This window comes from Trichoderma reesei (genome assembly GCF_000167675.1).
Source record: "Trichoderma reesei QM6a unplaced genomic scaffold TRIREscaffold_5, whole genome shotgun sequence".
NCBI classification, from domain to species: Eukaryota; Fungi; Ascomycota; class Sordariomycetes; order Hypocreales; family Hypocreaceae; genus Trichoderma; species Trichoderma reesei.
This window is the reverse complement of record NW_006711152.1, coordinates 1271160-1293577: the sequence shown is the minus strand read 5'-3', so window position 1 is coordinate 1293577 and position 22418 is coordinate 1271160. Positions and strand designations below refer to the sequence as shown.

The following is a 22418-nucleotide window of genomic DNA, read 5'->3' as shown; positions in this document are numbered from 1 at the left end:
GGGCACTGCTAATACAGGTTCGAGGAGCGAATGCTGTGTAGATATGGCGCAGCAGGGAAGGGTGGGGATACCTTGTGAGGTTCCTTGACTCGGAAATGAATTCTGCCGTGTGATAGATGGACGTGCCATGCGTTTTATATCGTGGTTCAGGAATAGCGAATAATGTTGCATTGTGGTGTTGGAAAGGGTCTTGTATGTTGGGTATGTATGTTCCTACCTAGTAGCACTGTATGAAGCATGAGCACGGGGTATCCATATCATCTCCAAGGGGAACTGTGATATGATGCACTGCCTCAATTGCGAATAGATTCAAGTCCTAGTGCTTCATCCTTGCTCGAGTCTGAGGTGCTCTATGAACTGGAGAAGCCCGGGCCATTCTGTCATTGAGTCTTGGTATTCTGCACCTTTATGGCAGTCATGTCTACGAGCATACCTAGGTATCTACCTTATAGATGACACGTCCACGTATTTGCTGTCAACCATTCTTGCCCACCCACAACCCATAACCTGCCATTTGGTCAGATCCTATTCTTACCGCTTTCGAACCAATCCGCTCTCTGATTCTTTTACCATCTTCCCCTCCTACATGTTGAATCCCTTCAAACAAGTCCATCATCATCCATCCTCTCAGCAAGGCTGACTTTGACCTTGACCCTGCAATGAGTGGGACCAAGTCCCCTCCTAAAAAAGCTCAGGGTGTACCTACACTAAGGTACTACTACCTAGTACCTCCTGTAGAGCACTAGATGAGTACTAGCAGTACCTCGCAACCTTTTATTTTTAGCAGCACTTTAACCACGTTCGCAACCTCTTTGGAGCTGACACAACCTCCAAACCCGCATCCACCACCACCCAAAGACAGAGAGAGAGAGAGAGCTGCCGACTCGTTGTTTCCTCCACACCTCAACACGCCCAAACTCTCTCTTTTTGTTCTGCTCCCGCTTTACAGATATCAACGGACACACTCGATTGGACAACCCTTTTTGTTGTCAGAGCAAACCATGGCGCAAATACTGGCAGACCTGTTCTATTCGTTTGGCAATTGCCTGAATTGCTTCCCGGGCTCGCCCACGCTCAAGATCAACAACCGGAGCTTCAAGATCCAGCGGCTGCTCGGCGAGGTGCGCAAAACAACACACACACACACTCTCTCTCTCTCTCTCTCACACAGCCTCAATTCCCTCCAATCTCGTTCTCATCACTCTTGCATTCCCTGCTTTCTTCAGCGATACATGTGAGCTAACACTGGTGTCGTCCAGGGCGGCTTCTCCTACGTCTACCTCGTCGAGGACACGTCCACCCACGAGCTCTTCGCCCTCAAGAAGATCCGCTGCCCCTTTGGCGCCGAGTCCGTCCAGCAGGCCATGCGCGAGGTCGACGCCTACCGCCTCTTCGACCACGTCCCGACCATCATCTCCGCCTACGACCACTGCGTCGCGACCGACCGCGGCTCTGGCGGTGGTGGCGACGACGACGCCAGCAAGACCGTCTACGTCCTGCTGCCGTACTACCGCCGCGGCAACCTCCAGGACATGATCAACGCCAACCTCGTCAACCACGGCCGCTTTCCCGAGCGGCACCTCATGATGCTGTTTCTCGGCGTGTGCAAGGCCCTGCGCGCCATGCACGAGTACCAGCCTGCGCCTGCGGAGCGCATGCAGATGGGCCGCGAGGAGGACCAGGATCATGACGACACGACGGCGGGGGCGGCAAGCGGAGGATCGCGGAGCGGGCGCAAGATGGGAACCCGGGGGAAGCGCACAGAGGAGCAGGAGCAGGGCGAGCAGGAGAGGCCGCTGATGGAGCAGGGCAGCCGGCTCGAGGGCGAGTCTGGCGGCAAGATCAAGTCCTATGCGCACCGAGACATCAAGCCAGGTAAATCCCCTCCACACAAACCGGAAGAAGAAGGAGGAGAAGGAGAAGAAAGAGAGAAAGACAAAGCTAACAGTCATCGTTTCATCCAAAAAACAGGCAACATCATGATCGACGACTCCGGCTCCATCCCCATCCTCATGGACCTCGGCTCCGTCGCCCCCTCCCCCATCCCCGTAACCTCCCAGTCCCTCGCCCTCCAGATCCAGGACCAGGCCGCCGAGCACTCCACCATGCCCTACCGCGCCCCCGAGCTCTTCGACGTCCGCACCGGCTCCGTCATCGACACGAAAACCGACATCTGGTCCCTCGGCTGCACCCTCTACGCCTGCCTCGTCGGAAAATCCCCCTTTGAGCTGCGATCCGACGAGACTGGCGGCACCCTCAGCCTCTGCGTCCTCGGCGGCGACTGGCGCTTTCCCGACGAGAACCCCGGCGGCGGCAAGGCCAAGCGCACAAACACCATCCAGGCGGCAAAGGCAAAGGCCAGCGCCGCCGCCGGTGAGTCCGGCGGCCCCGGCGGCGGGTCGTCTGGGGACGTGGCCATTAGCGAGCCCATTCGGAACCTCGTCCGGGCTTGTCTCAAGGTTGAGCCCGCTGAGCGGCCGGACATTAACGAGCTCATTACCATGGTCGAGCAGGTCATTGACGAGCTTCCCGAGGGCGACTTCACATCATGACGTTGAGTTCGCTTTTGGTTTGGGGGGGTTTCTTTCGGGGGGGTGGCATTTTCTTGGCTTGTTTATTCACGTTGGATTTGGGCATATGGATCATGATGCAATGTGAGCCTGCGCGTACTGTGTGCGTCTTTTCTGTTTCTCACTGATGGAGGAACGCTGTCTTCTACTGTTCATGACTTGTTCATATCACTGCTTTCATTATAACCGGCGTCGGCGTTATCGTGGCTTGAATAAACTGCCTGCTCGATTTCAGGGAAGCACATCGACTTAGAGAAACGAAAATGGAGGCGGATTGGGAGTATCCCACGCAACAGAGTTTATTATTGCCTCATAACGACTAACAAAAAGACTTGTGATCACCAGAGCAGCAGCTTATCAATGTTTTCTATTCACCCACTTGCTCTCCCATTCCGACATTGTCAACTGTTGATATTCATAGCACACCATAGACGCTCAATCGTCCTCGTCTTCAAGCTTTATGGAGATGCTAGGGCCAGGGCAGATACAAGAAGCGTCTGGCTCGTCCTACAGCTGCAGCTTGTATGTAGCCACCTCGAATGGTCGAAGAGTAATGTCAAACTTGCCATCCCGCAGCAAGACCTGCTCGATCTCGTCCTCCAAAATGTTGACCTTGGTGACACGCTTCACCGGATACTCGCTTTTGATCGTTGCCCGGCTGCGTCCACCCAAGGATTCGTACAGACGAATGATGACGCTTTGCCCGCTGTTGACGCGGTGGCCTTCGCGGCGGCTGACGTCCTCGTCATCATGTCCTCTCTTGATCGTGTCCAGAATGATGGAGGCAGACTCATCCCGATGGATCAACTGGATGGGGGCACTGCTGAAGGTATCAATGGCGAATTTGGGTGCCGACAACACCTTGAGGGGGTTGTTGAAGGCATATCCTGCCTTGACCGTGGTTGACGAGAGACTGCCCTTGTGAGGGAGTATGGCCCAACGAATCGAGTGGCGGCCCATATCCGCGTGCTCATCGGGGGCCTTGGGAGATCGGAGCAGGGACAGGCGCATGAGCTTGCCGGCTGTAGCGAATCCGTACTTGCTGTCGTTGAGGATTGAGACTCCGTAGTTGTGCTCCGATAAATCGGCGAACTTGTGGCAGCACACCTCAAACTTAGCCATGTCCCAACTCGTGTTGTAGTGAGTCGGCCTCTTGGTGATGCTGTATGCCGACTCATACGAAGCCTCCGTATTGACAATGTCCACGGGAAACTCCACCTTGAGGAACTTGGAGTTCTCGTGCCAGTCCACCTCAGCCTTACACTCGACCCATGACGGCTGACCCTTGAGGGCTGCTGATAGAGTAATGTAGGACTTGATGGAGCTATGCTTGCTGATCCTGATATCAGTAACAAGGGTGACGCGATGAGGCTTGATCTCGTGTACGTTCGTCTCGCCGTAGCTGAGCTCTCGGCGGGTCTCCAGATGATAGACCTCAACATCCCAGGCCTCCCAGAAGAGAGGAATATCGTCAAAGATGACGAACTTGTTGGCCTTGCCGCCCTTCTCGATCGTTTCGCGCTCGTTGACCCGGTCATACAGCGAAGTGATGCAGCCACCGTCGACAACTAGCCGGAGGTCGTCATTTTCCAAGATGAACTGACTGCCCCGCTGCTCCAGCGAAACTGCAGGCTTGTCTTCTTGCGACTTGAAGGTGCGGAGCGCAAGGAGCGGCCCTTGTCCGCAAGCAACGCCAACCTCAGTATCTGACACTTCAACAAGTTCCTTGCGGTGCCAAGGTAGGGTGTTGAGGGCAACCGACTGGCAGCCGTCGGTTTGCAATGCACTGGTGTCCAGGGCCTTGTAAATCTCCTCAAGCAGCTTGTGGCCGGTCTCAAATGTTTCCTTGTATATCTAGCCAAAGGTTTAGCATATATAAACTAACGCACAGAATCGAAGCGTTGTCGTCTCACCTTGTCAGAGTCATCGTAGCACATTTCGATTGAGCTCCCAGGAAGGCAGTCGTGGAACTGACATAAAAGCACACCTTCCCACAGGTTGTCAATCTGTTCGGTAGGGTACTTGTATGCCGAATTGTTAAGAGAGGCAAACGTGGCAAGCTGCTCCAGATCTCGCAGCAAGATTTCGGCTTTGCGGTTGTAATACTTGTTGTTTGCCTGCGTCGTGTAGGTGCCTCGGTGTAGCTCAAAGTAGAGCTCACCATACCATGTGGGAAGCTCATTGGCCTTTGGAGCGAGGCGATCAAAGAAGTCGTCGACGCTGAGGCCAAGCTTCAGCTTGGGAATGGCACCAATAGTGTTGCTGATTCCTGCAATGCGTCGAAGCTTCTCCAGGTGTTGCCAGGTTGGGCCGCCACCTCCGTCACCCTTGCCATAGACCAACAGGGACGTATTGTCAACACGAAGAGTCTTGTGTTGGGTGACGCTGCGCTTCAAGTCACCAAAATCGGCTTCAGCAGTGTATGTCTCCGACGGCGGCATGTGGCAAATGACTTGGCTTCCGTCAGGGCTCACCCACATAAAGGTCGTGTGGGGGAAATTGTTGATATTGTTCCAGCTGAGCTTCTGGGTCATGAAGCGGTCCATGCCTGCCAGGCGACAGAGTTGAGGCAGCTGACTGGAGTATCCAAAGGTGTCAGGAAGCCAAAAGGTGCGGCAGCGCGCCCCGAACTCCGCCTCGAAGAATCTCTGGCCATAGAAGAACTGGCGCACAAGCGACTCTCCGCTAGGCATATTCGTGTCGTGTTCGACCCAGCTGCCACCGATGGGATGAAACTGGCCCTCACTCACCTTTCGCCTTACGCGGTCAAAAGCCTTGGGATACAGCTGCTTCAGCCATTTGAACTGCTGAGCCTGGGAACAAGCAAAATGGGCTTCTGGGTAGCGGTCCATCAGATCACACTGACTCGACCAAGATCGAGCTACCTTGCGTCTGGTCTCTGCAAAAGGCCACAGCCAGCACGAGTCAATGTGGCAGTGTCCGATACCAAAAACAACGGGCTCTGGGCCTACTTCGTACACTCGATGGGAGTCGACATCGGGGCCAATGATCTGCTGAGCCAGCTTTCGACACTCGAGGATGGACTCCTGGTTGTTCACTTCGAACGTGTCGATGATTTTCATGGCAACAGTCAACGCTCGTCCCTGCTCTGCTGAGTTCTCTGGGAGTTCCCTGGCAGCATCGCCAATCTCCCACATGTCAAAGTAAAGACCGCGAGCAGGAACATTGACGGCGACGATATCCGCTTTGGAAAGGGTGAAATAACGATTAGGGTCAGGCGGCATAATGCTGGATTTGCCGTTCGGCGCGTTTCCGAACATTCCGTTGCAAGCCATCTCGATGTAAATGGTGTGCGGCTTGCCGTCGCGGAACGAGCGCGGTATCACCCACTCGATCCTCTCACCTCCACCGGTCAGACCTTGGAGAGGCATACCATCCTCGGTCCAGACCAGGCCCTCGTTGTTTCCGTCCCACTGGAGCTCGAGGAGCTCTTCATCAGCGATGGCCGCGGGGATAGTCAAAACGACTCTGAACCAATGAGTTGACCACGAAGGGCCGAAAGAAGCTCCGGTGTGGGTTTCTTTGAACTGTTGTGAAACCGCATGCTCAAAGGCCGGTCGTTCTTGGCCGGGAGCGCTCCAGACAGAGAGCTGCACATGAGGCTTGCCTGAGTACCTGGCATTGTAGAGATTCCTTTATGCTGCGTGTTAGCACGCAGACATTGAAAGCAGAAGAGGGAGCTCGAGAAAAGACGTACGCTAGCAGATTCACTTTATCATATTGGCCTGACTTGTAGAATGGCTCGATACGGCCCTTGAGAATGCTAGTTTTCGGGACGCCGACAGGCCGCTGCGCAAAGACAGGGTATGAAACGTTGCTCCTAATTTCGCTGCCGCCACCCATTGTCGCAACTTCGGCTGGATGTCCTGGCGCTGGCGGTGCTGATCGATTGGAGAGACGCCGAAGCTTGCCGGGCAGAGGCTGGAGACTGTCTGGAGAGAGCGAATGCTGGGGGCAATCGGAGGAGACGGGGGCGAGGTGGTCCTTCAAGTCGTCGTTGGAACTGGCAAGCTCAATTAGCGAGCCGAATTGAAATAGTATCAGCTAGAACTCCCAACAGAGAGCCCCGGGACGTCGATTCTTCGTGAAAGAGGTGAGAGGGAAGAAAGAGAAAAGTCCGCCATGCGCCAGTTTCAGTATGATATAATCGTAAGCTCTGCCCTGGGGAGACTGTCACTGCTGTGGGGTATGGGAGGGTCACCGCTTCAAGGAGTCTCGTCCCGTTTCCTAGGCGATGCAACAGCTGGAGCTCTCGGGGGCGCTAAAGGGTGGGATTCAAGCGCAGTGCGGGGGAGCTTGAACACGAGCCCCAGCCTCTCCCAGGGGTCATGCTCATGGGTGGAATGGTGCTCCTCTTTCGGTGGCAAAAGCGCGGTAATGGCTTTTGCTTGTGGTACGCACCTCATGCTTGCGATTCTATCTCGAGAGGAGAAATAGCCAAGGATTTCAAGAGCAAGACTGCAAAAGAACCAAGGATGGCAGGAGTTATTCAAAAATTGAACAAACAGAATAGGGACAGGCTCCAGGTAGACAGCGGTGGTGAAGATGACCAGACCAAAACAAGGATACTAATAGGAAGGTAAGAAGATGTTGCAGACACAACTCGGGGCCAAGCCACCCGGACTATGAATGTCTCTGAACGTACGGGATACTGAGGCAAACCAAGTATCACACCAGACTCTGCCCAGAACAAATGCTCTCCAAGGTGGAGGTGAGACAGAAGCAAAGGATGACCGGCAGCCGAGTCCAGGCTCTCTTGGATGGTGTATTACTTAATAAGGTGAGCAGTGGCAGGTATAAGAGGCGAGGGCCCGAGGCTGTCGATACCACCACAGATGATGATGATGCTGGAGGGGGAGAGAATGAAGATGATTGAAAGAGAAAGGAAGAAAAGAAAGGGAAATTGGTGAAAGCAGCAGATACCTGAAATTGAAGGCTTAGGTAGAGAGGGTTAGGTACATGTGCTTCTGCGGGAAGGAAAGCATAAGGCAACCGTCTTGCAGCTGCCCAACCAGCTCCTTCCACTTGAACTGCAGCAAGCACCAACATCGAATGCATGTATGAAGTACCGAGCAAGTATCTACCTACCGTATGGTAAGGTAATACTGCCTGAATGCTGCAGTGTCTCTCTTACCTATGGGTACCTTACTTACACCCACTGGTTTATTACCTAAGGTACTAGAACCAAACTCTCGATTCCACCAGCCAACCCTGTGATCCTACTCATTAGACAGCATTTCATTATAATCATCAACTGATTCCTACATCAACTCACTAACCATACCAACTAATGCAGCCCATCGATTGCCGCCGACAGACTGCTAAATTTACTCCATCGATTGCCGCCGCAGCGCTTCCAACGGCGCTTCAGGCACCGATCCGCCTCTGCCTGCAGTGGGGCAAAAATCACGGCCCTCGACATGGAAAAAAAAAGTGAGAATGAAACCTCCCACTTCAACCCCCAACTCGCCATCCTCACAATCTCAATGCCTCCAATCTCGCAAGTTTCTACAGGTTTCATGAAGTGGATGAGGTGACCTCGTCAAATGAACTACAATGTTACGAAACCATGCGGCCCGTGGCTTCTTGTCTCGGCCCCTCTATAGCTCATCAGCTACAGCTACAGCCACAGCCACAGCTCCAGCAGCTCTACGATGCCGTTATCCTGTAGTAGCCGCCTCGGTTCGATGTCTCACCACAACTCCCCGGCTCCAAGCTGCCGTCAAGCGAGCTAGAACAACCGTCAAGCGAGCTAGAACAACCGTCAAGCTCTCCGACTTGCCTCAGGGACCTATTCTTGCGGAGCCTCTTCCAGCCGAAGAGCAAAATGAACCGGCGTATCCAACCGTCATATCGCAGGCGCGGCGCAACATGGACAAGTTCGAGGGATGTGTTCTCCTCACAAGAGTAGGCGGCTTCTACGAGCTCTACTTTGAGCACGCTGAAGAGTACGCGCCGCTACTCAACATCAAGCTGGTTCGTAAAAAGACAACTGCCGGACACGTGCCCATGGTGAGCCCGACCCCTTGGCCCCTCCTCCCTCACTCTATCTGCCTCTATCTTGACTGAGCTCATTTCACACTGACAAGAATGTTTTAAAGGCTGGATTCCCATTCATGAACCTGGGACGCTATTTGAAAATCCTAGTGGAAGATCTGTATCGGCGCGTTGCCGTGGCTGAAGAGTTTCCCAACGACGCTCCCGAGAAGGTCAAGTCCGGAGGCCTCATGCATGACCGTCGAGTTACCCGAGTCATCACTCCCGGGACTCTCATCGACGAGGAGTTCATGGATCCCTATGTCAATAATTACATCATGGCGATTCATATCTCTCAGAGTGCTGCCGCTGGAACTACGCAGTCAACAGCAGCCTCCTCACTGGACCAAGCCTCAGATGCTGCAAGCACAGATACTGTGCCGATAGGGCTAGCATGGCTTGATCTCTCTACCGGGCAATTCTTCACGCAATCCACAACCCTTTCATCTCTACCGTCCATCATATCCCGCATAGCCCCGCGGGAGCTTGTTCTCGAGCAGTCATTCGAAGTTCGAAAAGACCATCACATCTTCACCCTGCTGACAGACGATCGGCACCTCGTCACATTTTCTCCCCATGGAAGTCTAGCAAACCTCAACGACTGGGAGCCATTCCTCGAATCAGAAATCCCCAAAGCTTCACGCGAGGCTTTCACCGAGGATGAGATCATCGCGGGTGGCCTGGTGCTGAATTATGTCGAGAACACCCTGCAGGGACTGAGCATGAAGCTTCAGCCACCACTTCGGTACGAAAACATGCAGATCATGGCCATCGACAAGAACAGCTTGAGGGCACTTGAGATCAAGCAGACTATCCGCGATGGCCGCTTGCGTGGCAGCCTTCTCCATGCCATACGCCGTACGGTCACCAAGAGCGGCGCTCGCCTGCTCAACGAATGGCTTGGCTCTCCATCAACTTCTCTGGATGTGATCGAAGCTCGACAAGACCTTGTTGCTCGCTTTATCAAAGCCGGGGATCTAAGGGACTCCTTGGTTGCTTTGCTACGACGAAGCCATGATTGCCACAGACTGATTCAAAAGTTTGCGCTGGGACGAGGTGGCCCAGATGATTTGCCCGGATTAGCAAACTCCATTCGCACAGCCGGGGACATTACTACTTTACTAAGAGAAGCAGTAGAGAAGGATCACACAGCATCTTCACCAGACTGTCTTGCTAAACTAGTCTCTCGAACCGACCTCGAGGACCCTCTCGAACTGGCACATCGGATTCAGGAGTCAATCGACGAGGAAGGCATTGCACAGCAGCAGGTGGCAGCGGCAGCCGAGGAAGCGGAACTTGCGGCCCTAGCCCGAGACGTTGTCACCTCAGAAGGCACCCCGGAGGACGCCGCAGTCTTGCTCAAGGGAAAGAAGAAGAAGCCAACCACCATCAAGGAGAGTTACGGTGAGGACAAGGAACCGTGGATCATGAAACCAGCCGCGAGCGAGGAGCTCCAGAAGCTGCACGACGGGCTCGCGTCGCTACTAGAAGACAAAAACAACCTGGGGGAGGCCCTTCGCGAGCGCTTCGGGGCCTCCACCTTGACGCTCAAGTGGGCAAAGGGAATTGGTCACATCGCTCACATCAGCGGGAAGGACGCCAAGAACCTCGCAGAGATTAAGACCGTCTCTTCGAGCCGCAGCACGCGATCCTTCCATGTCCCCGAATGGACGACCCTCGGCGTCCACATCGACCAAGCAAAAAGTCGCATCCGTCGCGAGGAGGAGCGAGTCTTCCGGGCCTTGAGGGACCAAGTAGTCAAGAACCTGATCAAGCTGCGGCGCATTGCCACCGTGCTAGACGAAATTGACATTGCGACCTCGTTTGCAAAGCTCGCCGTCGACCATGATCTTGTCCGCCCCAAGCTGAACGACTCGAGGACGCATGTCATCATGGGTGGTCGACATCCTACTGTAGAGGGCGGGCTCCTGGAGAAAGGGCGAAAGTTTACGCGCAATGACTGCGTTATCGGGCCACCTCCCAATGGCCTCCTTTGGCTGATTACCGGACCGAATATGGCCGGCAAGAGCACATTCCTTCGCCAGAATGCGCTCATTACCATCATGGCCCAGATCGGATGCTATGTTCCTGCGTCGTATGCTGAACTCGGCATTGTCGATGCGATTTTCAGTCGCGTGGGCTCGGCGGACAGCTTGTTCCATGACCAGAGCACCTTCATGGTCGAGATGCTGGAGACGGCCCACATCCTACGGCATGCCACACCGCGATCCTTTGTCATCATGGACGAGATAGGACGAGGAACGACACCCGAGGCTGGCAGGGCGATATCGTTTGCCTGCTTGCAACATCTCGTAACGGTCAACCAGTGCCGGACGCTCTTTGCGACGCATTTCCACGATGTAGCCGACATGGCGGCCGCCGAGGGCTTCTGCGATCCGCAGGCTTGCTTCGTCCGGACTTACTGCACTGATGTCAAGGAGGATAAGGATGGAGGTTTCGTCTACGTTCATAAACTACGACCGGGCGTCAACCGACAAAGTCACGCTTTGAAAGTGGCAGGCCTGGCAGGACTACCGCAACATGCAATTGACGTTGCGAGAAATGTGCTGGAAGCCACAGGGACAAGAAATGACGAAGCGGGAGATGGCAGGTCATATGATGCTGCATAGAGTTAAGGGAGAGATCACATGTATGATGGAATGGTCTTCGAGCGGAAACCTGGGGATCTTTTTGTACGTTAGCCATTTGAACATATTGTCAAACGAGTGCAATGAAGTAATGAGAAAATATAGCTTTGAGTCATAAGGTGTTGTTGAATATTTGTTTTCATCAGGAGATCAGGGTTAAAAAGCTCATGAATAGATTTATAATCATTCAAAGGCTGATAGAAGGGGAAATTGAAAATAGGGGGGGTTGAAGACTAACCTTTTGGAGATGAGCAGTCTTCCAGCCACCATCATCATCACAAGCCGACATGCACAAATTGGCCCATTCAAGGATTTCTTTCAATCGTTGACTCGCAACTTTCATTGTTCTTTTCGTGTCTCATGCAAGCATCGCATTGGTCCTAGATTCGACCAACCAATGACCTATGCACCCGTGAATTTAGATCCATAAACCGTGAAACAAACCGAATTAACCCTGAAAGCCGTCCCGTTGCCGATTGTGGTTGTTTAGTCGCTAATAGACATGTTAGCATTGGATTCCTCAAGTGAGACTCAATAAGGGGTATCACGTACAAGAGACCGCCGAAGCCCTCCTCATCCTCCTCCTCGGACTCGTCCTTCTTCTCCTCAGCGGGAGCAGCCTCAGTGGCAGCGGCAGCACCACCGGCAGCGGCAGCGGGAGCAGCAGCGGCGTAGGCCTCGGGGTTGGCGATACGGTCCTTGAGCTGCTCAATCTCGGGCCAGCTGTACTCGGTCTCGACGGCAACAGCCAGGACCTTCTTGTAGGAGTTGACAAGAGAGTGCATGACGGAGGGCAGGGTGGGGAAGTTGATGGCCAGGGAGATGGTGGCGACGGTGGTGATGGCGGTGGACAGAGCCTTGAGGAGCTGCTCCTCGCCAATGTCGAGGATGGAGGGAGGGAAGGTCTGGCCCTGGTCGTAGACCTGAGCGATACCCATACCGTAGGTGAAGGGAGAGATGTTGAGCAGGTTGAGCAGCGAGGCCTCGGAGGGGCCGACCTTGTTGCCAGCATCAATGAGCTTCAGATCGGTGGTGATTTCAATGGTACCACGGGCGATCTTGGTGGGGACACCGAGAGCCTGGAAGAAAGAGGTCTTGCCAGGCTCCATGCCGGTGTTTCCAGCAGGAACCCACACGTCGACGGGAGCGACAGCACCGGCACGGGCGGGAGCAGCGACACGGTTGGCGAGCAGCTGGTCACGGATCTCCTTGAGGTCGCCGTTGGTGAAGACGAAGCCGACGTTGCCCTTGACGAAAGGCAGGATGCGCTCGTACTCGGGAGTGTCGACGAGGAAAGTCCTGAGAGCTCGGCGAACCTAATAATTGACGGAGTTAGTCCCCCCCTCCCCTGATTGATCTGCGTCTCTGTCGAGTTCTTCTTACCATGGTGTTCTTGCCCATCAGGACAACTCCCTTACCACGAAGGGAGTGTCGGATCTCGTGCATCTGCTGAGACGAGACATTGTCAATCTCGACAATGAAGATGGACTTGTAGTCTTGGAGCAAGCCCTTGAGCTTGTCGAAGTAGCCGGCCTTGTTCGCTGATTTGCCCCCCATATCTTCTTATTTCTGAAGGCAGGTTATTTAAGGGCAAAAAGATATCCTAGAGGTATGGGGATTTTTAATTGACTCGAGGTCTTGAGGTATCGCGAAAAGAGGAAAAGAGAAGAGGCCGAGCCCGTTTTTGCGGTTTTTGCGGCCAGTGAGAAAATGTGTGTCGAACGGCTAGGGCATGTGCTCTGCTAGCCTCGTTCGGGCAAGCGGTGAGAGCTCGATTCAATTTGTCGAACAAAGATGGAAAGTGGGGTACGTACCTCATCTTCCCAGAATCCTAGCATGAGTCAGCAATCTCAAGCTTGGTGAAGGTACAACCGGAAAGTATCTTTTTCCTCTCACTCATCAGAGAGCCTTGGTGGAAAAAAAAGTTGCGATATGCGCTCGCGATTGTAGAGACGCGACACACCTTCACCGTCCAATTGAACTCTTCCCAATCAAGTCTCAGTGTTACAAAAGATCCCACTTGATTCAGCTCAGATAAGAAATGAAGATCCCCTATAACAGAGTCCACGTACAGGGGCAGATTCTCTTCGCTGCCCGCGGAGGCGCAATACACACCTTCAGTCTCACAGACGGCAGCCACATCTCATCATGGAAGCACCCCGACGTCGACAAGGTCGCGCAGTCGATCCAGGCCATCAACGAGGCCAAAGCTGAAGCTGCTCTTGCGGCGGCTGAGGCCGATACACCGGCAACTGAAAGCGAGGGCCCGCCAGCCAAGCGGCAAAAGTTGGAGGGCGACAGTGAGAACCCTTCAGTGAGCGCTCAGGCTGAAGCCGAAGCATCAACTCCCGCGACGCCCCAGAGTGGTGACAAGCCCCAGGCTGGCCATGTCGACGGCAGGGGAAAGAAGGGCAAGGGAAAGGGCAAAGAGGTTGTTGACAGTGGCAAATCCCGCTTCGCACGTGTGCCTGACCGGCCGGTCGTCACTCATCTGACGAGTACTCCGGACGGCAAGCATCTGGTGGCCATCACCGGGCACGACAAGGTCATCTGGGTGTTTGAGCACGACGGAAACGGCCAACTGAAGCAGCTCAGCAAAAGGTAAGGACACAAGTCTCATCAGAGCTCATCACTTCTGCCTCCCCTTGAGAATCACCCAAGCTGAGACGCATCACCTTCATATAGGACAATGCCGAAGCGACCAAGCGCAGTCGCAATCGGCCCAGACAACCAAATCATCAGCGGCGACAAGTTCGGCGACGTCTACGCCATCCCCCTCATCATCCCAGAAGACGGCTCAAAGTCCGCAGCATCGCTCTCATCTCTCCCCCTGCCCTCCAAGAAGGCCTTCAAGCCCACTGCCACCCCCCTCACCGTCCACTCCAAAGGCAACCGCCTCGCCCTCCTCAACCAGATCAAGCAGGCCGAGCTCGCCGCCGAAGCCCAGGCCGCCAACTCTGCAGGTCCCGATTTCGAGCTCAACCTGCTGCTGGGACACGTCTCCATGCTGACCGCCCTCGTCCTCGGCGAGCAGCAGGGCCGCAGGTATATCCTCACAGCCGACAGAGATGAGCATATCCGCGTATCCCGCTACATTCCCCACGCGCACATCATTGAGAACTTTTGCTTCGGCCACAAGGAGTTTGTCAGTGAGATGGCCATTCCCCCGTCCAAGCCAGACGTCCTCATCTCCGGAGGAGGCGACGAGGACATCTTCGTCTGGGACTGGGTCTCCGGAAAGCAACTCTACAAATCAAGCATCCTGTCTCTCGCCCGAGAAATTGCTCCTGAGACCGCAACCGTTGCCGTCTCAGGCCTATACACTCTGCTCTACCCCTCTGCAGACGGACCTCTCACATACATCCTAGCCATCTGCGAAGAGTAACCATCCCCCACCTACATTCAGGAGAAGCATCCATCAAGTTGAAATAGCTAACACGCTGCAGCATCAAAGCAATCTTCTCCTGGAAACTCAACGACTCCAACGAGCTCCACTGCCCCGGCATCATCCAGCTCCCCGGCAAACCCCTCTCCCTCGCAATCTCTCCCAGCACCAACGTCGACGACCACAGCAACGCCGCTCCCCCAACCGTCATTGCCGCCATCGATCCCGACGCGGACACCAAGGCGCAGAGCCTCCATGCGTTCCGCCTGACCATGAACAACGGCAGGCTCGCCGTGGACGTCGAGTCCTCGTTCAAGGACAAGGAGGTGGAGGCCAATGAGCCGGAGCTCACTGAAGAGGACGTCCGGGGGCTCTTGTACACTGTCGAAAGCCTACGCAAGGTGGTCACGGGTCCGGATGATGAGGCGGGCTCGGAAGCACCGCATGGAAATGCGGAGAGCGATGTAGCGGCAGATAATACCGGTGAGGGCGAGGAGTAGTTGTAAGTGAGCTCAATTCGTCCGATAAATTATCATTCAAACCTGTCTGTACCTACTTGCGTATATATAATCATGAGCCCCAAAAACAATCAGCCATAAACCCAAGTGCACAGGTCCCAAGAACAAACAGCATTCGCTTGATATCATCGTATTCATAGTCTAAGCCTGCAACAACTGATAAAAAAAAACTCGTCAAAATCGTCTATGCCCCAAACGCCCTCCAACCTAGTCATGCAGTCCAAAAAGCACCCAGCCCATGAATTGGTCGGCAGGATGGACATGCCCGCTATCATCATCTCATCTGCGTTTCCATCGCCTTTTCAGATGCCCTAGCCTTTTTGCAATTCCAGCAAAGGAAGAACCCATTCCCTCCTCGGTACGGTCTCAATGTAATTCCGGGGGAAGAAGAGAAAAAAACATGTGCTTGCAGCGGAGAGTGGAAAGACGCATTGTGTCAGTCTAACGATGACATGAAACAGCACCGCTCTTCTGCCTGCAACAAGTGTTTGCTGCCTCTGGAAACGAGGGCATCGTGGCGATTCCATGCCGCTGGCATCAGCGGGCATCCTTGATCCGCCTTCTTCTGAATCATCTTCCTTCTTCTTCTTCGTTCTCTTCGAACCCCCAGTTAGGTATATATAGCATGATACTTGACTCTATGTCTTACTGCGAGGCGCACTGGACGCGCTCGCCGCCAGGGTGGCCATCTTCGTCCTCATCTTCGCCCATAGAGTTGGGGTCGCCGAAGACCTTGGACTGAGCCTTGGTATCCAAGTCTTCCAAGTCAGCAGGCTCCGTCATGGCCTCAGGAGGGGGAACGATCTGTGACGAGGGGGGCGGCAAGAGCTTGCGAAGGGCCTCGAAAGCAGCGGGATCATCGGTCCAGTTCTTCTCGGGGAACTTGACATCGAAGCGAATGTAGAGGTTACCGTAGTCGTGATGTCTGTACGAGGGCATGCCCTGGCCGCGAATCATCTTGACCGAGTCTAGAAACATGAGTTAGCCATAATCTCATCTTGCATCAAACGACAACAAGGGGGGAAAAGAGCTTACCAGGTGCAATAGCCTCGCCGGGCAGAATCTCGACACTGAGCCATCGCTCATCCAGATGCTCAATGTAGATGGTGCCACCTGCAAGGGCAGTGACGAGCTCGATCTCGCATCGGTAGAGAAGGTCGTCTTCCTTTCGAGTGAAGCGCGGGTGAGGCTTCTGCTCGATTTCGAAGACAACGTCACCAGCCTCAACACCAGGAGCCTGATCACCCTCACCACGGAACTCGACCTTGGTGCCGCTGCGAACACCCCTGTCGACGTGGACGTGGAGAACCTTTCGGTCGACCGTTGTCTTCTTGCCATTGCACTGCTTGCAGCGATCCTTGTCCTTGATGATTTCGCCTTCACCGTTGCAGTCGGGGCAGACAGTCTGGAAGCGCTGGATCATGGGGCCCATCTGGCGCATCATGGTCTTCATACCAGCACCATTGCAGCCCGTGCACTTCTTAACGGCGCCCTCCTTGCCTCCAAGACCGTCGCACTTGGGGCAGATGATGGACCGCTGCAGCGCAAGCTTGGAGATCTTGCCTCGGTAGATGTCCTCGAGAGAGACCTTGTGGGTGTGGTGAATGGTGCGGGCCTTGGGAGGGCCGCGGTTCTGCATACCACCGAACATGCCTCCCATGCCGCCAAAGCCACCGCCGCCGAAGAACTGAGCAAACAGATCTTCAGCAGCCATGCCACCACCACCCCCAGCACCGCCCTCGAGACCTGCTTCACCATATTGATCGTAGATCTGTCGCTTCTGGGGATCGGAGAGGATCTCGTAGGCGTGCGAGATCTCCTTGAACTTCTCTTCGGCAGCGGGGTTGTGGGCGTTCTTGTCTGGAAGCTGCATGTTAGTAATTCGAACGCTTTCCCAAAGGGCAACTAGCAAGGTAGTATCGTACCAGGATGGTGTTTCAGGGCACCGATCTTGTATGCCTTCTTCAACTCCTGCTCCGTGGCATTGGGAGAGACCTAAGCGTCAAACGTGTTAGTCTTGTCATCCAGGCCAAGGCGGTGGGAGCGTTGCAGGGTCAAAACATACACCTAGGGTGTCGTAAAGCTTCGTCTCCTTTACCATGATGTCAAACTATGGTGTATCGAAAAGAAGAGTAGATCTTGTTTGCGCCCAAAAAAAGTTCAGTGATCAAGACGACAGGCGGTCGACGAGAACGCTGCTAATAAAGAGGCTCTGCAAAAGAGATATTAGTCAGAGCTAAGGAAGACAAAGGCCGTAGCAACCGAGCGGCGGTAGAAACTTCTAGGCAGCGGAAAGAGCAGGTTTCTAATGTGAAGAAGAGAGGAACTGTGCTCGAAGACCCTGTTGCAGTGCCGGCGTAGAAGAAGACGGAATTGTGCTGCCAGTGATTGCGCGGAGGGGCAAATGCTGATGATAAACGGCGTCGTTGTGGTATTTACCGTACCTGAGTAATAGCCCAGCAGGGGAAAAAAAAAAGATAGCGTGCCCAAGAAGCCGCTGCGAGGGAAACAGTGGGGCTATCCTGAGAAATTTGCGGGTTGGCGATTTCTGATTTCTGATGATTCTCTTCTTGTATGTTGTCTTGTTGCGGTGGTTCGGATGAGGCCGAGTTCTGTTCGCGCGAGCAGAAGCGCAGGTTCAGTCGATCTGGGGTGTGACTGAGTAGGAAGAGGTGAACTTTTCAAAGAAACAAAAGAGGAGAGTTGTTTCGGTCAAGGGAAGGCCGTGGTCTGGTCGCAGCAAAGGGCAGAACGGACGCTCAAAGCGCCAGAGGAGGATTAAAAGGGCGGCTGCAAGGGTTTCAAGGCTGGTGCGCCTCATGGAAGTGTATCGAAGAAAGTCGATGGTGTGGCGGTGCGCGATAACCCAAAAAGCGTGCTTCTGCGGGTACCGCCGCGTACCTGATTGTCACTGTACCTTTGGCATCAGCGCAGCCATGTGTTGTTTGATTGGAGATGGCTTCTTCCTGCAGTGTTCGTGCGTCGCTCCGTTTGCCGTCTTACCGCAGCTGCCGCAGATTATCTGGCGTAGAATCGTGTTTGCGTAGACACGGCCGTGATATCAGCTGTCATATCATCCGCAATGCGACCGTGACTCGAACAACCTGCTCCAGACGGACTTGGGTACCTTGGGCAAGGCCGCCGGCCAGAAGAGGTACTGTACCAAACGGTACGCGGCAGAAACAGCGAAGACGCTGGCAACCCCTTGGAATCCGATCGAAAAGATGACGAGGCTGCTATTGGTAGCTGTACTTGCCAGTGACTCCTCCCGCCTCTCCAATAAACTTTCCGATGCCACTGATCTCATTCTCCATCTCACATCTCAGGGTACCGGCCAGGTACTCCGCACCGGTCGCTGCATCCGTGCCTGTACCCGTGCCCGTACCTGTACCTGTTTCTCCCCCCCCCTCCCTCCGCACCTCCCAAACCTTCGAATTCGATCCGGCCATCGGCCTCTTCCATCATATTATTTCCCATTGTCATCAAGAATTAGCAGCGAATGACTCGCACGTATTCCCTCTTTCGACCACTGCTCGCACTAACACCACCTTGACAGACACACACGCAGCACCTAGAGTCGTATCTGTATCTTCATCTAGTCTACTAGTACCAGCAAAGGAGCGAAAGAACGAACCCAGCTGGCAGACAAGGATCTTCCACGCTGCTGCAAAAGAACAAAAGCGTCCAGTCCCCTTGGTTGAATTTGTACTCACCACAGCCCATCAGCAAATCACCGATCTCGCTCGGCGCAGGAAACAGACTAGGCCAGCAGCTGCTAATGCACGCTCACCAAGCTGCTTCCGATGGAAAAGGGATGGGATGGATGGGACACAGAAAAGCGAAAGCTGTGCGGGCTGGCTGACTGACGGTGCACCGCCACAGATGGATGAAGACGGGCAGGGTCTTCCCAAAAGGCCGGCACGCGCATCGGCTGGGCTGGGCTGAGCTGAAAGCGAACTCGAAATTGGACGGCCGTCTTTCATAGCCTTCTAGGACTTCGGGGGGGCTTTGTCGGAAGCGCGTGAGCTTGGAATCCCCCCTTTGGCTTTTGAAAGGCATCCTTTGTGTTACTCAGTGGCCAACAGTAGGTAGGCCCATTTGGCCTTTGTGTGCCTCCTTGCCCAAACATTCTGTGACACCTCGTGCTCATTCTAAATACGAATGTGTAAGTCGGATCGTACAAAGAAAGCAGGGCTGTGCTCATTGCACTCTTCCAAAGTCCGGCCGGACCTGGTGCCTGGAAGACAGGATACACTTCTACTCCAGACATGCAAGCCACTTGCGTCAATGGAGTTAACAAGAGCCTGGAAGCTACAGTGTCTGCGGCGTAGCAAGCCATTTAGAAAACTATATAAAAAATGTAAAAGGTAATTCATTGCTATTCTTGGGGTAAAGAAGCTTGCCCGCATAATATCTAAAGGCCTTCTAGAACAAAAACACGGTGAATGTACACTCTGCAGCTGGAAAACAAAGGCCGCAAAGAAGAGGGTGCGGAGGTATCATACGAACGAAAAGGGTGCCCAAGCCGAAGAGAAAGAAAGGAAACCCAGAAATCGAATGCCCCGTCTCGAATACAAAATGCAGCCATGATAACACACAGAAACGTCAAAGTCGTGAATGCCTTCTGCGTACTAAACTGCCTGCCGTCTATCGTGTCTGCTTTCAACTCGCCGTTACCGCTCGGCTCGTGTAGCACCGTCACACATTCCAATTAGACAACGTCTTAAAATGCATCCTCAAAGGGGCAGTCCACGCTGTCGTGGCCATCTCGCTCGCAGATCGCACACCACTTCTCAAGGTCCAGAACGCCGCTCTCCTTGCCGGCCACGGGCCCTGACTCCATGGGGTTGGGGGTGATTCTGACGGCCGGGACGGAGGCGGACTCTTCCTTGGGCAGGCCGGGGGTCAAGACAGCTGGATGGTGAATCTCGTCGCCCGTGGGAGTCAGAGGCTTGAGATCCTCGTGGGCAACCTCTCTCCGCGCCTTTTCCTTTTCCTCTTCGTCGTCATCGTCATGCGACGGCTCCTCTTCGATGTGGTCGTCAACCTTGGGCTTGGAGTTCTTGGCACTGTCGGTGCCAAACATGTTCGTGCATGTCAGGATGTCGTGACCAGCCGTCTCGCAAATCTCGCACCAGAGAGTGCTACTCTCGGTGGCGGTCGAGTAGGTGTCGCTCTCGTGCATCGTATCAAGGGTGCTCACACGCTTGTGTGACGGCTCAGGCGACCGTGGCTGGGATCGCATGGAGACGATGGTGTCCCGAGAGTCCCTGACCGAAGATCGCCGGATGGAAGCCGACTCGCGGCTCTTGCTGATGGTGCTTGAGCGCAGAAACTCAATCTCGTGCTGCAGCTCCTCCTCCCGGTGGTTCTTCTCCTTCAACATCTGCTGCAGCTCGGCAACCTGCCTCTCCAGGTTGTCTCGGGCAATCTTATTCTCGATGGCATCCTTTTCGGCGATCAATGAGCCAGGGCGCTGCCTAGGAGCATGGCCCTCGGCACCGGGTATCGAGTCTCGGCTGAGGGAGTGGATAATGGCCTTGAGGCCCCGAATCTCATCCTCTTTCTGTTCCAGGGCCTTGGCTAGCGAGCTGTCGCCATTCATGGCTGCCAGGTTATGAGGAACGACCTTCTCCTTTTCCCGTCGGAGCTCAGACCGGGTCCTCTCGACCTCGCCTCGCAGAAACTCGGCCTCTCCACGGGCCTCGGCTTCACCACGACGGGCATCTTCCAGTCCTTCCTCGAGCTCTTGAACCAGCTCCTCTAGTTGTTTGAGCTGCGCCGCTACAGAGTCAACGTCCAGGTTCCTCGACTCCAGCTCACGGATGTCCGCCATCAGCTCTTCTATACGCCTCTCGTACACCCGTTCCGTCTCTGTGCTGGCCATCTCAAGCGTGTCAATGGTGCTCCGGAAATCTGCGCGATGTGCATCAAATTCGGCGACGAGCATGGCAATCTTGTCGTTCTTTTCTCGGAGCATATGTCGAAGCTGAGTTGCATCCTTGTCATCCAGGCTGCTCCGTCTAGGTGGTCCGTCGGGGTGCTCTATCAGCGTCTGAAGTTCAGTCAGGCTACTCTCCATCTCCGCCAATGTGGCGGCTTGCTCTCTGAGTTGCCGATCTCGGTCTTCCAGCTGGGTTCGTAGTCGCTCAATTTCCTCGTCGTTCACAGTAGTAGCCCGGGACGGTGGGCGCAGCGAAAGCGACCCCAGGCTCGTGTTGCTCTTCGTTGGTAGCGGCGGCGTTGCTATCGGCCCTGGCTCTTCGTCGAAGAGCGGCTCGGGGCCCAGAGATGAAGCACTACGAGGCCCCCCGAAGCTGGGCCGCCGCTCTACCGTCTTGTTCGGATCACCCATGTGCCCGGCGATGCCACGCACGCTCTGCGTAAATTTACCCGTTGGACTTGCCAATCTCGAAGGTGCCCTCACTGCCGGTGCCGAAATCGACGGTCGAGGGCCCGGAGACATGGCCATGCGCCGCTGCGGTGAGTCAGGCCGTGCGAGCGAAGCTCGCGGCTTCTTGCCCTGTGGACTCGGTGCCCGAGCACCGGGGCCTACAGAGGAGCTGAATTTCGAAATGCCTGATGTCGGAGGCGTCAGGCTGACTGAATTGCTCTTGTGGAGCTTCAGTCCACTCGAACTGGGCGTTGGGGTCTTGGGAGACGAGTTGGAAGGCCTTCGGAGGGCCTTGGCAACGGGGACGAAGATGCCAGCACCCGCGGTGTTGGTCGTGAAGTAGGATACGCTGTGAGCCCAGACAGGCAGTTCTTGTTAGCCGTTGACTCTGTGTGCGACAGGCGGCGCCGCGGCTGCTTCTCCTTACCCATCGACATCGCCGTTATTCTTGCCCCTGGAGGCGAATTCGCTATCTAGCTCGACGCCGACGAAAGTGCCCTTCTTGCCTGCTACGGTGCCGACAAAGCGGACAGTGCCGGCCATGCCCCCGGGCACATTCACAGCGTCGCCGACGGACAGCTCCATGGCGGACGGAGTCTCAGGAGCGACGGGGCTGGTGGTTTCGGGGACCTCGTTCAGAACAGAGTCGATGGCGTAGCTCTCGCTGACATCGGGGATGCTGGCGAGAGAGCTCGGGGTCAGGGCGGCCAGCGACGTCTTGCGCAGCAGCTTCGACTGGGAGTACAGAGATGCCAGGTCCGGTGTCGACGCAGTGTTGGAGGGCCGGCGCAGCGATCGCGAGAAGTTGGACCTGGCCGGCTGGGTGGAGGTGGTTGTCGTAGACAT

General features: G+C 54.8%; 7 protein-coding genes across 7 annotated transcripts; 3 read left to right on the top strand and 4 right to left on the bottom strand.

Moving 5' to 3' along the window:
• Positions 1-1001: 1001 nt before the first annotated feature.
• Positions 1002-2552, top strand: TRIREDRAFT_58476 (uncharacterized protein; the record flags this gene model as incomplete). Its single annotated transcript, XM_006963886.1, has 3 exons — positions 1002-1121; positions 1260-1875; positions 1972-2552. 3 exons carry the CDS (start codon positions 1002-1004, stop codon positions 2550-2552), a joined length of 1317 nt encoding a protein of 438 aa, XP_006963948.1.
• A 525-nt stretch (positions 2553-3077) lies between these two features.
• On the bottom strand, positions 3078-6434 carry TRIREDRAFT_3196 (glycoside hydrolase family 38 protein; the record flags this gene model as incomplete). Its single annotated transcript, XM_006963474.1, has 3 exons — positions 3078-4424; positions 4484-6224; positions 6289-6434. 3 exons carry the CDS (start codon positions 6432-6434, stop codon positions 3078-3080), a joined length of 3234 nt encoding a protein of 1077 aa, XP_006963536.1.
• Positions 6435-8147: 1713 nt separating this feature from the next.
• TRIREDRAFT_58370 (DNA mismatch repair protein) lies at positions 8148-11257 on the top strand (the record flags this gene model as incomplete). The annotated part of the gene is made up of 2 exons (XM_006963885.1): positions 8148-8603; positions 8693-11257. The coding sequence occupies 2 exons, from the start codon at positions 8148-8150 to the stop codon at positions 11255-11257; spliced, it is 3021 nt and encodes a 1006-aa protein (XP_006963947.1).
• Positions 11258-11655: 398 nt separating this feature from the next.
• Positions 11656-12900, bottom strand: rla0 (60S acidic ribosomal protein P0; the record flags this gene model as incomplete). The annotated part of the gene is made up of 2 exons (XM_006963680.1): positions 12659-12900; positions 11656-12591 (listed from the first exon to the last, which is right to left on the bottom strand). Exons 1-2 carry the CDS (start codon positions 12830-12832, stop codon positions 11656-11658), a joined length of 1110 nt encoding a protein of 369 aa, XP_006963742.1. The 5' UTR covers positions 12833-12900.
• Positions 12901-13316: 416 nt separating this feature from the next.
• Positions 13317-15160, top strand: TRIREDRAFT_105636 (uncharacterized protein; the record flags this gene model as incomplete). The annotated part of the gene is made up of 3 exons (XM_006963884.1): positions 13317-13876; positions 13961-14656; positions 14722-15160. 3 exons carry the CDS (start codon positions 13317-13319, stop codon positions 15158-15160), a joined length of 1695 nt encoding a protein of 564 aa, XP_006963946.1.
• Positions 15161-15518: 358 nt separating this feature from the next.
• On the bottom strand, positions 15519-17644 carry TRIREDRAFT_21937 (uncharacterized protein). The gene is made up of 5 exons (XM_006963485.1): positions 17623-17644; positions 17244-17390; positions 17104-17173; positions 16214-17038; positions 15519-16146 (listed from the first exon to the last, which is right to left on the bottom strand). Exons 2-5 carry the CDS (start codon positions 17277-17279, stop codon positions 15824-15826), a joined length of 1254 nt encoding a protein of 417 aa, XP_006963547.1. The 5' UTR covers positions 17280-17390; positions 17623-17644; the 3' UTR covers positions 15519-15823.
• Positions 17645-19901: 2257 nt separating this feature from the next.
• Positions 19902-22418, bottom strand: TRIREDRAFT_59042 (uncharacterized protein; the record flags this gene model as incomplete). Its single annotated transcript, XM_006963679.1, has 3 exons — positions 19902-20168; positions 20226-21921; positions 22000-22418. 3 exons carry the CDS (start codon positions 22416-22418, stop codon positions 19902-19904), a joined length of 2382 nt encoding a protein of 793 aa, XP_006963741.1.

Coding starts and splice junctions, on each gene's coding strand:
- TRIREDRAFT_21937 (XM_006963485.1), bottom strand. CDS start 17,279: ATGGTAAAGGAGACGAAGCTTTACGACACCCTAGGT. Junction 17,174..17,243: donor AGCTTTACGACACCCTAGGT/GTATGTTTTGAC, acceptor TTTGACGCTTAG/GTCTCTCCCAATGCCACGGA. Junction 17,039..17,103: donor TGCCCTGAAACACCATCCTG/GTACGATACTAC, acceptor TGCAGCTTCCAG/ACAAGAACGCCCACAACCCC.